General features: G+C 39.8%; 1 protein-coding gene across 9 annotated transcripts in view; it reads left to right on the forward strand.

Moving 5' to 3' along the window:
• celf5a (cugbp, Elav-like family member 5a) overlaps window positions 1-14061 on the forward strand; it is a 208017-nt gene that overhangs the window by 148892 nt on the left and 45064 nt on the right. For all 9 annotated transcript variants that reach the window (XM_072438136.1, XM_072438139.1, XM_072438138.1 and 6 more), the window contains exons 4-5: window positions 8419-8547; window positions 11837-11916. In XM_072438136.1, coding sequence (XP_072294237.1) covers window positions 8419-8547; window positions 11837-11916 — 209 coding nt within the window. The remainder of the gene's footprint in view (window positions 1-8418; window positions 8548-11836; window positions 11917-14061) is intronic.

The raw sequence follows: 14061 nt of genomic DNA on the forward strand, positions 1-14061 counted from the left end.
TACTGGGAGTAGTACTGCAGTTATATATTCTACTAAAGACTTTTTAGGTTTACTTTACAGTTATCAAGGACCCTGTCGGATTAACATTTACAAATGTCCTAAAGTTTGCCTATAACTTGACAAAGATAGATTGTCTTTTTGCAGCAGTAATATTGTCCTACAAGAATACACCCCCTGCTGTCCTTCTGCTTTTTGCTTCCCCTAATGTTTTATCTCACCTTTTGATATTCAATGAGTCTCATTCCACTGTCAGAATACTCTACAGTGTATAGCCTAATCATATGGCCTCCAGTACGTCTTAGTCTCCTGCACTGAATTGAACTGCCAATTCAGGTTTTTGTGTGAAAGCTGCATGGACAAGAGATCCTTCAAAGGGCCCGGCCAATGCAAATAAACATTATGTAACAAAAGCAGCTTTAACGCACAGAGATTTGGAGCGTGCTAAAGCCAGCGAGAGAATTACGATTGCATTGTTTGAGGCAGAGACATAAAATATTACTGATTTAATTCACTTGCATGCACCGACTCGATAGCTCATACAGTAAAAGCTCGTATTGATTAGAAGGAGCTGAAATGGACCCGGTAATATTCAGCGCGTATAAGCAGGCAGGCACGACAGCATCACCATTTCATTATCCGGGGCTTTAATTTCCAATGCATTTATTCCAAACAAGCATCTGTTTAGTATCTGGGAGTAAATGGAACGTGATGGGGGGTGAGTTTGAGGACAGCACTGGTGTGTCTCCATGCAGTTTGTGTACATTAAAACTATTGTCACGCCAGCGGGTTGCACACTTATCACAATCCATTCACAGCTGCTAAATAGACTCCTGTACTTTTAGGTAATGACATTTTACAGTAAATATTAGTGTTTATGGTTTATAATGGGCATAGTCTACACATTCTTGTACAGGTAATAAACTTGTCTCATTTACTCCCCTCTCCACACAGCCGATGTATTTAGCAAAGGAGAAGAGATGGTTGTTGTAAGATTTAGGTAGCCACAAAATGTAGAGCTGTAAGAGACAAGAGATGATGATACATGATAATGTTACAACTTTATTTACAAGAAATAGGCAATTCAAGCACTTTGAAGAGTTAAAACACAAGAATGAATAGTGTAAAGTCAGTAGATCCTTCACGGCCATTTGAAGAGAGTAACCAGGTGAACTCTGGAGATGGAAGAGGAAAGCCCTTTCCTATATCTCGTTGTAATATTTCCTCTGGATTGTCTTCTGCAACATTTGATGCAAAAAGTCCGGAGCATTTCAAAGGTTTATAGCGAGCTCCAAGCAGAGAGGAGGAAGAACGGCTCAATTCACACAATCCAATTTACTTAAAGTGCACATGATAAGTTCTCATGTTTTTGTAAGTTTTGCTTTGATTTGTGAGATGGTACTTGTGGTACATGTTTACCATATATTTACATAAGTGAAGTTGCAGTTTGTGAATAAAAACTGAATAATAAAAGTTACAGGAAGTAAAACTGACTCTCTCTGTCTGTGATGTCATCAATAATTGACATTCCATCTAAAATGCCACAACAATTTACACACAGTGACAGTTTAAACAATCATGTTATCAGGTATGTATGGATTTTGGCCTTTGTTTACTGTATGGTTGCTAGGTAAGATAAGATAAGATAAGATAAGATATTCCTTTATTGTCCCACATGGGGAAATTTCAGGTAACAGGTAACAGTTGTGGAATTACCGATACCAATGTCGCATCTGCTGCTCATTTCCTACCATGAAGTACAAATATAAACTTCACCAAAACAGTTAAAAAAAATATGTTTTTATCTTAAAATCTTAAATACAATGAAATTCAAGAAAAGTTTGAGTGAAATGAGTGTTATGACCTTTCATATGCACACAAGCTGCATCAAATATTATGAGGGAAACGTCATGTTAAAGATTAGAAAATGATAACGTCAGTTGAAGATTGACTGAAATAGTTTGATCATGTTATGAAGAGGACTAGTAAATACATATATGGGTCGCAGGGTTGGATCATGAAGTAGTGTAAAGGGGCATGAAATGAGTTGGTGTGAGGAAAGGATGCAAAGGATGGAGACTGATAGTTCTGTAGAAAAAAGAGAAACACGACGAAAAGGTCACATAAAAGCTGCCGTTTTTCTGGCTTGCTCTAGAAAAAATTACTTCCTGTTAATCACGTTTTGCCCTGTCAGAATTATGAAGTCTCAGAGGCTCGAGTGTGACTTATATTTTAATGTGCTCCCCCCAAACTGCAGGTGAGTGCTCCGAGAGGCACAGATGGGAGATCAGCATTCACATCAAAGGTGCTCTTCAACAGACAGCGATGACACCCAAATAGTGCTGAGTCGGCATGTGCTACTGTAGCTCAACTCAAAAATCCAGGTCAGGTCAGGGCTGCAAAAGAGGTGTCAATCACAATACCTTACTTGTATAGAAAACAAACGTATAGGTCAAAATGCAAGTATTCATAGGTAGCAGCTTCCTTCCTTCCTTTGAGGACTTTATATATAAGATATAATATTCACTCTTAAATTCTTAATCGACACTATGGCAACGGTACTTACTTACTTATCATTTTGAAATCTATGGTTCGACACTGGCATAGTGGTTAGTGATTGCGGCTCTCAACATAGATGTCTCCTGTCATATGTCACTTCCTGCGCCACCAGAACGTCCAAAATACAGAAAAAACATTGATACTGGCGACACAGCAGCCACGGACGGAGAAGTTGGTGAATAATCTAATTCAATCCCGAGATATGGAGGTGTATAGTGTCAAACAAATTACCTGAAGATTGAAGACGACTATATCACGCGTTCATTGAAGTTTATGCCCTTCAAGACATGGGGCGCTTTTAAATTGTGTGACTAAATTGCAAATACATTTGTGAATGGTTGTCACAATGTTCCCCACATGCGGCGCATAGTTGCTGGAATAGACTTCAACATTTTTAATCAAAATTTCTCCTTTACAAATTAATTCAGAATCGGAATATGTGCGTGCAAAGATGTCTCTTCATCAGAAAATAAATTGAAAAATTGATGACTAAACACAATTGAAACTTGTAATTCAGCCATGACGACTGTGCCAGCAACCACAGTTCACAATTCAACAGCTTATGTAGCAGAAGTGTAGCAATTAGCAGAGGCCTAATTGTAATGAGATTAAATTGGCGGGAGCTGAGGTGGAGAGTGAAACAAATTCTAATTGCGCTGAGCAGAGAAGGAAATCTGACGTTCTCTTGCTGTTAAATTTAAACTACCTTAAAAGTTCTTAAACCCACCGAACAGTCACTTCCATCTCTAGCAACCACTTTTCCGTCAGTCATATCAATACAGTTTGTTTCAGCTGGGCAGAAATCCCTGGGTGACTTTCAGGGAAGATGATGTCAAACAATAAAGTCTTATTCTTGGCATGTTTCATGTAAATCATCCTGCATGCTTGATGCTCCTGTTATATATCTCAATGGGCGTTTTGACATTTACGCACTCCTTTAAAACACTTTATTAGGACATCCCTGAGTACATACTTTGGCTAACGTAAAGAGGACAAGCAGCTGTAACAGTGGTTCAAGACCCACAGATGTCTATAAAGGTTGAACATGTTTTGTAAAGCTATCTGATCTTACTCTATGTTTGAGGGCGTGTGTTCACTCTGTGTGTGTGTTTGTAGTATGATGATAAAGCTTTAATGTCCTTCTAGGTTCCGGGTTTGATTTTCTGTGTGGAATTGACATGTTTAACTGCGTCCGAGTGACTTTTCTCCGGTTTATTCCATCAACACAAACCCACAATCGGTGGCCGAGCCCAGCTTAAGATCTAGAGATAGTCCCAGCGCTGCACTGTGGTGCCCACCGCTCCTGACGGGTTGTCCCAGCGGCATTGAAGGATGGGTCGGATGCAGAGGACTAATTTCCCTATGGGGACAATGAAGTGTACCTTCACATTAACCTTATAACGGACGTGTCATTTGCATTATCACAGCCCTGTACCCCTACAGTGCCACCAAGGCAATTTATCAGGAGAATAATTATATGCATGTTGTTATCTATTCAAAAAGGCACGACTAAAGCCCTAAACTCCACCCACAGCCATAGTCCAAATGAGCGGTTGAAGCGAGCACGGCCTGGTTACCACAAAGCTACAAATTAACCTAATTTGCACTAAAATGGCAAAAATGGACAAGGAACAATGCTACTTATACACATAGTTTTGTCGCAAAGGAGTTGATACACTTTTGAGTTGTAGTCCTTGTCTAAGTTGCTTTAAAATGTTCAATTATTGTGCTGCCCGGTGGTCGAGTGGTTAAGGCAGCTGCACATATGCCAGGCTCCATGTGCATGTCCATGGGTCAGTGTTGTGAGTTTGAATCCCTCTGACAATGTACTGCATGTCCTCCCTTCTCTCTCGTCCCAATTTCACACTCAAAAAATGTATTCAAAAAAGTTCAATTATTGCCCAGAAAACTGAGATCTCTAAATTGCTTTCGGCATTTAAAAAAGACAACTTAGAATTTACACAAGTTTAGTTTGAGTTCGAGTGAAAGGTTAATTCCGATTTCTTGTCAAAGCCTCGAAACCAGGTCACTTTATTGTGGCCAAAACGTCAAAGTAATTCTCTCATTCAAACATCTCCACCTTTCACGATGCGCACGATAGTATTAACCACCTGTAAAGCCTGTGCTCCATATTGCATCAGGTAAATTACAAATGTCTCTGCACACAATAAATACGACTCTACATTCTTTCAGGGAGCATTTTTGTTGAGCGCTGCCACAGCCCAATCCTAGACAGTGGAACCGATCTTCTCGATGATCTGTTTTCATGCATTGTTAGCTTGTTTTCAGAGCACACTCACGTTGCCGAACACGCTCTCCATCTCCGTCGCTGTAAATATCACATTTATATAACGCTGCATCTCTCTCAGTGCACTGTGCGGCGGGGCTTATAGGTGTGCAAGATTAGTCTGCTTTTCCTGATCAAATCCAGCAGAACCTATGGATGTTTTTTTTCTTCTTTCTACCACATTGACGCTTCTGTACCACAAAGGCGGTGATATATAGTGGCCAATGAACAGGTTATACTTGCAGTCCAATAAATATTATTCTATTCAGCTTGACATGACTGGCCTGGACGATGGATGCGATGTCGTATTTTAAGACATGCCACATGAGAGCTGTTCCTGGTATGATCGCAAGCGTAAAGCTCATATGAAATTGATAAAGGTCATGCATTAATTCAAAACTTGTCAGACTCTCATCATCAGCTTGAGTAGGGGGCAGAGTTATAGCTAAAGTAAGGGCAGCAGGAGCACAGGGGTTAGTGCACTCTCCCAGTGTATACGGGAGATATGCTCTGGCACAATTCAAGAATATTTGTGCGGCGACCCCTCCCCCTTCACCCCGCCGCCTCTTCTCCGACTCATCTCCCCTGCATCCGAGCTTGGAATTTATATTCTCCCTCCAGCATAAAGGAAGGACCATCTTGGCCTTTCATTTTCCAGTTCAGGGCTTTCCTTTTTTTGCAGATAAATGCTCTCCAATCCACCCTGACACATGTCACATTGCATCACTTCCATTTTGATACATAGCCTCTGATCCTGCCACTTGCAATAAGGAGCCAGCGCCAGGGACTCCCCTCCCTAGACAACGCTCTGACACGGGTGATTATTTTAAAGGTGCATCAATGGTGGTTGCAGAGCGCAAAATCCACACTGGGCACTGTACTCTTTCTGTTCTGGTTCCATTTTGTGGAGACAAATTCAAACTATTCAAGTACAATTGATAGTCTTGGTAGACAGTTTCAGAACACTGTTACAAAAGGTTACCAAAAATGACTTTGAAAATGTGGGTCACTCTGAACCAAAAAACGGCTACAGCCACATAGTATTCTCTGCTACCCTGAACTATTCAACCAAAGTTATTCAGCCAGATCCAGCAAGATGTTACAAATAAACATGGCACAGCAGGGTGTGCTTTGGTATACCATTTCCAAATGCCACAGAACTCACAAATGTTTTTTTTCTTCAAAAAGAGCCAATTTAAGTGATGTGAAAAATGCTGTTATTATTATTGTTGCGTTGAACTTATTAAATCTTGTTAAGGTGGCAGGTGAATCAAAGTTTAAGGATACATTTGGTTTCAGTTCTCTCATTTAATAACTGCATTATATAAATGAAATATTTTTTTTTTAAAAAGAGTAGTAAATCCAGCAGCTCTTTGTCTTTGCTTCTTTGTATGGATGTGGGCATTAGCCTGTGTCCGGGTCATAGTGCGACAGATCACCGCGCACTCGGCCCTCGTCATGGGACCCCCTGACAGCCCTATACACCTCCTGGCAGCAAATTATGCCCCTCTCAACCTCCGTGTGGTTCCTGCCCCTCTTCGAGTCTCACCGCTGCGGCTTTCACGGGTCAGAGTTTGAGAAACGCTCGAACAAAAGGCAAGGCTTTAGTGCGTGCGCTGCCGGGAGAGACGCTCTGAACTGTAGCATTAATCATACAGGGCTTGAGCACATCAGTAAACACAGTCTGTCAGGTCAAGGTAAAGATCAGATCCCCAAGCATTTAACAGGACTCCGTAGTATACAGGCTATCTATTGAAAAGTCAGCGTTATTCATGGCATGTCTCCCAACCTTGGTCGCGCTCACAAGAGAGACAAACTATTGTTCAGTAAAGAGCCCGCTGAAATATTTCTCCGGCTACACAAAAATACACTGGATCAGCAGCAATTAGTAGAGTAAGAAAGAGATAAAGAGAGGAAGGGAGGTCGTGAGGAAGAATGAGAGTGAAAAATGTAGAATCAGCGCAAGAAAAGACAAAAATCTGAAAAGAGGGATGAGGAGAGAGAGAAAGGCGGTGTGGTGTGTAGGAGGCAGAGAGAGTGTGGGCCCCTGGTGCTTTAAACAGCCAAAGACGTGCTCATTGTCTTGGGCCGGGTTCAGTGTGAATGTGTGTGTCAAGATTTGAAACCTCTTCATTAGTTCTCCCATTGCCCTCTCCTCGAGCTGCTGACCACTCACTTACCCCCAGCAACCGCAGGACCGCTCCTGATGGGTCTAATGCCGCGCTCTTGTGCTACGGGACAGTCCGCTTTTTAATCAACTGGGGTATTTTTAAGTGCTTTTAGTCCACAGCTGTGATGAACCATAGTCGCCCATTAATCATAGTTAAACAATCACTTGCAGCTTCACCTAACGGTATTTGTTACATACTTAACGCTTTAATGAATAAGTTAAGAAGTCTTGGTTAGTCATGGGTCGGCACTTGCCATAATGGTGTTGTGCACGAATGTAGTGAGCGAAAAGAACACAAAATTGACTTTGAAGTTATAAGTTTTTCCTTCTCATTTACCCTCATCATGTTGTACGTAGAGTGACTCATGCATGTTTGAGTGTCTTTATTCTCTGGCATTAAAGACGCCTTTGCTTTTTGTTGTTTCCCCGACACCCCCACACACACACCCACTGCTCTGTACTTACTTTGTTCTCCAATTTTTGTTCCTCCTTAAATGGTGATGCACATAGGATTCAGCAGCGTTGCGTAGCCATTTTGGTAATAATGAAAATAATAATCCACCGCCGCTGCCGTTATCTGCAGATGTCCATAGGCAGAGCTGTTAGCGGCCACTTTGCGGAATTCAGCGCCGTAGTTTTTAAAACTGGAAGTCAGCGCACTTGTTTCTTTTATGAAGTCATTTTAGATTTGTGCAGCAATTCAAAATGTCCAAAATATCAAATAATGATCCATGACACCCATGGATCATTATTCTATACTTTGGACATTTTTGATTTGACTGTAACTAAAGCTGACAAAGGCATAATATTTCTTCTGTAAGAGATTTATTTCAGCCAACGCAGTTTTAAAATATGGACAAAGAGTTATACTGAGATTAATATATAATGTGAATTTACTTCTTTCTACTTTTTTTTGACAACGATAGCGAAGCCGTTTTTGTTTTGTAGCGTAAGCTTTTTATTCATTTGAACACTTACCCCTGTGTGAATTCCTTTGTGTTCTATCAATTCTCCTACATGCCATAGATAGAGAAGATTCCATGAAAAAATATTTAATAAAGCTTAATATTTGGTGACAAAAATTGCTGATAAGCCGTTAATGCCCTCTCAACCCGCGACAATTTGTATGACTTTCACGACACAAAATGCAACATCTCATTCAGTCAATCTGTCAAAAGCAATCATAAGCATAGTACGTCGTTTCAAGAACCTGCTCACATTTATTTTCTGATTGCCTATAAACACAAAACCAACCGCAGAAGAAAACCCAATGCCACTCTTGCTAAAACAGCTCTTATTATGTATACAGTCACTCCGCGTTCAGCTCTTCAAATGTCTTCTGTTTACTTCCCTTTAGCTCGGAGTTGTAAGTTCACCTCTTGTTGTTTTCCTTTGTGTTTTTCAGAAGACAGGAAGTTGTTTGTGGGGATGCTAAACAAACAGCAGACAGAGGAAGACGTCTACCGCCTCTTCGAACCCTACGGAGTGATCGAGGAGTGCACGGTCCTAAGAGGTCCTGACGGAAACAGCAAAGGTAGAACCCGTCGCACACTTGTCAACTTCATTTAGGTCAGGGCGGCAGGACTGACAGCTTTTCCCCCCACGGTTCGAAAATACATGTGACATATGCGTCAGATGTGGGTCAGGCAGCATTCTCATATAATTAGTCAAATGTTGTATGTGTCAATCTTCCAGGTATATATAAATTAGTCGGTTGTATCAGATATTCTTTGATGGATGTGTATGGTTTTTTAATGAGGGTGCGAAGTTGAGAAATCCTTGCTCTGACTTTGCAGATGTTTTATTGAAGTGCTAAAAATACTCTTCTGACGAATGCAGAGTTTGTCTGTATGTATTTATTTTATTTTGCTTAAATTATTGTGTTTATTGATTTTTGACAGTAAGTTGAGAAATCAGTCGACTTTTTTTTGGTTCTTTACCCATGAATAAGTGCTCATATCCGTGCACAACTTGACCATTGTGCAATAAAATCTACCTTTATTATGGTCTAGAACACTTATACAAAGTGCTTGACTCAGGACTCTCAAAATCCATTATCTTTAAAGTCTGTTCATATTTAACAGGATGATACTAAACTCTTTTGTTTAAAGTTTCCTAAAAGAGATCATTGATTGCACAGACAGCGACTTGGTTTGAGATTTTTACTCATAAAACGTCGCACCAGGGATAAAAAGCGCTATTGGAAAATTGTCCGTGATATAAAAATGATGAGTCGTCAAATTCTGGCTCACCATTAATTTACCATTTTGTCTCCACTTTCTTCTTCTGGACACAGCACATTGCAAAAGGCATTTTTAATAAAGAAAAGTGGATCCGTGCTCGCAAGTTCTTACTAGTAATTCAATGTATTTCTAAATGTTTCGTAAAAATGTATTGGCTTTTGTTCATAAACAAATCAAACTGAAAATGTTTATTAAAGTGTTTATTACAGCACTCTCACGTCAACTGAACAGCATTCGTTCAGTTCATTCTAAAAACACTGCAGTGACCCATACAGTAGGTTGGAGCACTGTGACAATGATATCTCCTAGGCTTTTTAGGACAGGCAAACTTTTGAAGACAAGAATTCCCTTTGACATGCGGCAAAGAGCAGAGGGACGAGGGGTTTTTCATGTCTATAAAGCCTATTCCCCGGTCAGCGCTTATGGAAATCGTTGTGGAATTATATCTATGGGGGTTTGAAGTTGTGAGTTGGGGGTTTTGGAGGGAGGAGGAGAAAAGGGAACGATGGATGGCAAAACAATTCAAGTGTCCAACTAAGAGGACGGGAGCAGTGAAGGGCGGTTTCATTGGCAATATCTTAGCACCATGTATCACCATGTAAATTCCTGTCTCATTTTAACAGTGAAGTGATTGCCATTTAGCGAGATTTAGAGATTTGCTCCCTATAAAAAACACTATTGGGTTTATCACTGTTTACCCTTATTTAAGTTAAGTTTACATTTATTGTCCCACATTGATCACACTGCAAATTCATTTTATTTTTTATCAGCTTTTTTATTAACCTTATTATCATTAGAGACAATATACAAGATAATATGCATTCATTCATTTTCTACCGCTTGTTCCTATTGGTCGCAGGTGACTGGAGCCTATCCCAGTGACTTTGGGCCTTAGGCGGGGTACACATGGGCCAGCTAATCGCAGGGTGAACACAGACACTCAAATTAATTCACTAGGGGCATTTTACAGTTGCCAGTTGACCTAATACATGCATCTGTTTGGACGGTGGGAAGAAGCCGGAGGGAACCCACGGTAACACGGGGAGGACATGCTGACTCGACCCAATCATGTGATGAGGACATGTATTCCCACTTCTACTTTTATGATTGAAAAAATAAGTTGGTAATGGACTAATTGATCCAATGGCAGATGATGCACATTATAGTGATTCTAACAAATAAGCAATAGTTTAAACAGTAGGTAGTAGTATTAAGTCAATGCTGTCAAAATACACAGTGAATCTCCATTTGCTTCATGTACTTAGACAGGTGGTCATAGATTACCTGGATACTAAAAATGAATTGTGAAAAGTGACGATCTTATGTCAGGTAGTTGTGTAATTTCTAATGAGCCTGTTCGATAGAAAGGAAATGGTGCCTTGTAGGTGGTTCTGGTTGATATAAAAGTCCTTATCGAGGTCAGGGCGGCAGTGGTTTGACAGCTGAATGGGCTTCTCGATTGGCCGCTGTTCACCGCGGTATAAGCCCATTAAGGGTCTAAGAATGTCAGGACGGCCGGGTCAAGGAGGATAAATGATAAGGGGAACAAAGTATGAAATATTTAATAAGAACAGAGAAGAAAGTTGAAAAGAAGTGAAATGGGGTGTTATTACCAGCGGCCACAGCGGCTCAGAGCCTGGACCCAGGTGCAGCTCCAAACATGATTTCCTCTCACATCATTCTGGGGCAGATTTTCACTCATCTTTTACATGTGCGCTCTGTGTGCTTTGTTCTCTGCGCTTCTTCTAACACCGTTCTGAGACGTGACTTCATTTCATATTACAGTACTTTCTAATTCTATTCAACCTGTATTCTTGGCCATAGCGAATGGATTATTTTAAATTAATAACTAAAAGTAATCAATTTACCTCTGGAGATATATTACATTTTCAGTCCAATAACAGATCCTAGGTTGTGTTAAAGTATAAATTGAGGGCAGCACGGCCGATATAAACCTTATGTTTTCAAAGTCATGTTGCATCAATGTTACATGGAAAATGACTTTTACAAAATTTACAATTAGAAAGAAAGAATAACTCAATACATGATTGTGTTCTTTGACAAATTCAATCAATATTTTGCAAAAGAATAAATCTAAAGAGCATTTACCCCTAAACTAGAATATTCCTGGTTCAGTCCAGGTCTATTTTTTTACCAAAAGATGAAAGTCAGAATATAGCTGAACAGAAGAACGTCAGCAGTGTCTTTGTTCAGAGCTTTTGGACTTTCTCATTTTCAGTCTATTGATCGGAACGTGTCGCTGCAGGGGCAATATGGAACTGTTATCCTCTTTTAGAAAACGCTATAAGATTATCCAGTTTAGCCAGCTTTTAATATGCACAGACAGGCATGTGGTGCTAAATAGCATGCTTTTCTGCTTCATCAGTGCAATGTTTAGCCCGCAGCCTCTCCCTGCTTGTCTGCCCGCCTAATACCCAGACCGGGACAGCCTGCTGAGCACTCACTATATCGCTCCGCGCACTCATTTTTAGGGTGTCAACTATAATTTACTATCCATTATTACAGTATCAGGAATGTACCAACAAATTGAATACATCTGATGTGTGTCCTCTTTTTCAGGTTGTGCCTTTGTCAAGTTCTCCACACACACCGAGGCTCAGTCTGCAATCAGTGCCCTCCACGGCAGCCAAACCATGCCCGTGAGTACAGCTCCCATGTTATTCTCAAATTCAATAACGGGGGGACACGGGGGAATCAGAGCATGTATGAGGTCTGCAGCATCCATCACTGGCGCCAACCCATGTACTGCAGAAGCCCCACTGCAGGATACACTGTACTTTGAAAGAATTTCAGGAGCCATAATCACCAACTAAAATTAGCCCCAAATCAGGACCAATTCAGAAAGCAGGGATTAACCTAGAAATGGCTCACAAAATGGATTGCACCATGACTAAAGAAGGTCAAAATTTGGATACAAACCAGGTCTAAACCAGCGCTAAACTAGGGCTAAACGAGGATTACCTCGGCTCAAAACAAGGGCATAAACATTAAAATGGTTCACATTTAATTTAATATACTGTAGAATGTAGCAGAATAAAATATTACAACGAAATAAAAAGTAAAAGTAAAACAAGAAATGTACTTAAAACCTTATAGGTAAAAGTAATGTTTATAGTGGACACACTTTTCTGCATAGCCTCTAGGGGCCCCCAAACGTTTATATTTTCATTGCCTACTCATACTTTATTACTGTGTTTCTATTAAAGGTATTTTATCGGATAACTGTTGTAATACTGTTTTAGTGAGAAAAATAATAATGTTATACTTAACAATATACGATAATGTGAAATATTTGTTGTAGCTTTTTTTTTGTAGCTTTTTCAGAGTAAAACATAAGAAAAGAAACAAAATGGGGCCCCAGTAAACTTGTACAGGGGCCCCTCAAAGTAATAAAGAACACCTCCAGAAAGTTATGCTGTTCAGATTTAAAAGAACCACACATTAGTCTCAAATAATACTCAGTCAAACACAGATTTGAGAAACTAGTTGCTCATTTCCCTCGCTACATCTGCAACTTCATTCACATGTCTAATCATTTGATAGGATTTTGTGGTATTTAGCAAATTTATTCCTAACCCTACATCTCCGCAAGGTTCTAAACTTACCCACAAACTTTGAATTGCCTCATCGGGAAAAAAAAAACACCTCATAAATGTCGCAGCTTTGGAAAACAAATTGACGCTCCCAGAAATAACCCTTCGTCTCTTTGATTTACATGGTACGTTTTATACAACAAAATTCCTAATCTGATTTCCCAGATAAAACTGTTTAGGATGATAATTGAATTTGGGGTGAGTCATCAATCAGTAGTTCTGCTTGCATAATCAGCGAATATAACTCCGACGTGAGATTACATTTGGCTCTTATGTAAGCGCGCCGCTGTGTCCTCTGCATTCGCGCTGTATTGGATTTACTATGGGCAGAGGGAGGCTGCTCATTTGTATGTGCCGACTGCTGCCTCATACATAGTCCCTGTGTACCTGATGGTGTCACAATAAAACTGACTGACTTTGCACTACAGACACAAAGTCGCATCTTCTCAGCTTTTGTACGAATCCATAATTTAGTAAACAAGACTGTGTTATGAGTTTTGTTGCAGACAAAAGAAGCATTGATGATACATTGCTGCTATGCCGGTTCTACAAAAACTAGCTTTTGTATTTTCTTCTACTTCTACTACTACTACTTACACGTACAACTAATGTAATTCCTCAACTTTACAAGACTGGGCCAAGTTCTTTGCATAATTTATCACAATAAGATCACAATGAGAATTTGGACTCTGTTGTCAAAAGTAATGTCTCACATTTATTACATGTATTAAGGTTTTGGAATGTCTACATTGAAATATTCAGGTTGTAATGGTAAAAACTTGCTAATTCTGTATTTTAAACCTCTTGGAATCAGTAGAATTCCTTTATTAGTTCAGCAGCTCAATCTTCACTGCCACTATTATGTATCTGTATATAATATCAATACAATGCATTGGTACCATACTGTAGGGATGGTCCAATATGGATTTATTTAAACTGATATCAGACATTGGCTTGCCTCTTTGGCCGATGACTAATACAGTGGCGATACCTATATTTGGACAAAAAAAACCTTGACGTAAAGTTCACAAAAAAATATTTGACAATTATACCAAAATTCATCTGGTATATAAATCATGTGTTGCATGATTATGAACACAATATACAGCCAATTGTTTTAGCCTGACAGCTTTTTATTTCAATTGTTACTCGTTTATTTTTAGCTTGTTCGAAAGTAATCTGATGCACTGA

The sequence above is a fragment of the Eucyclogobius newberryi genome, unplaced genomic scaffold (genome assembly GCF_026437365.1).
Source record: "Eucyclogobius newberryi isolate DKJ021-1_F unplaced genomic scaffold, fEucNew1.0.hap1 SCAF_9, whole genome shotgun sequence".
Lineage (NCBI taxonomy): Eukaryota > Metazoa > Chordata > Actinopteri > Gobiiformes > Gobiidae > Eucyclogobius > Eucyclogobius newberryi.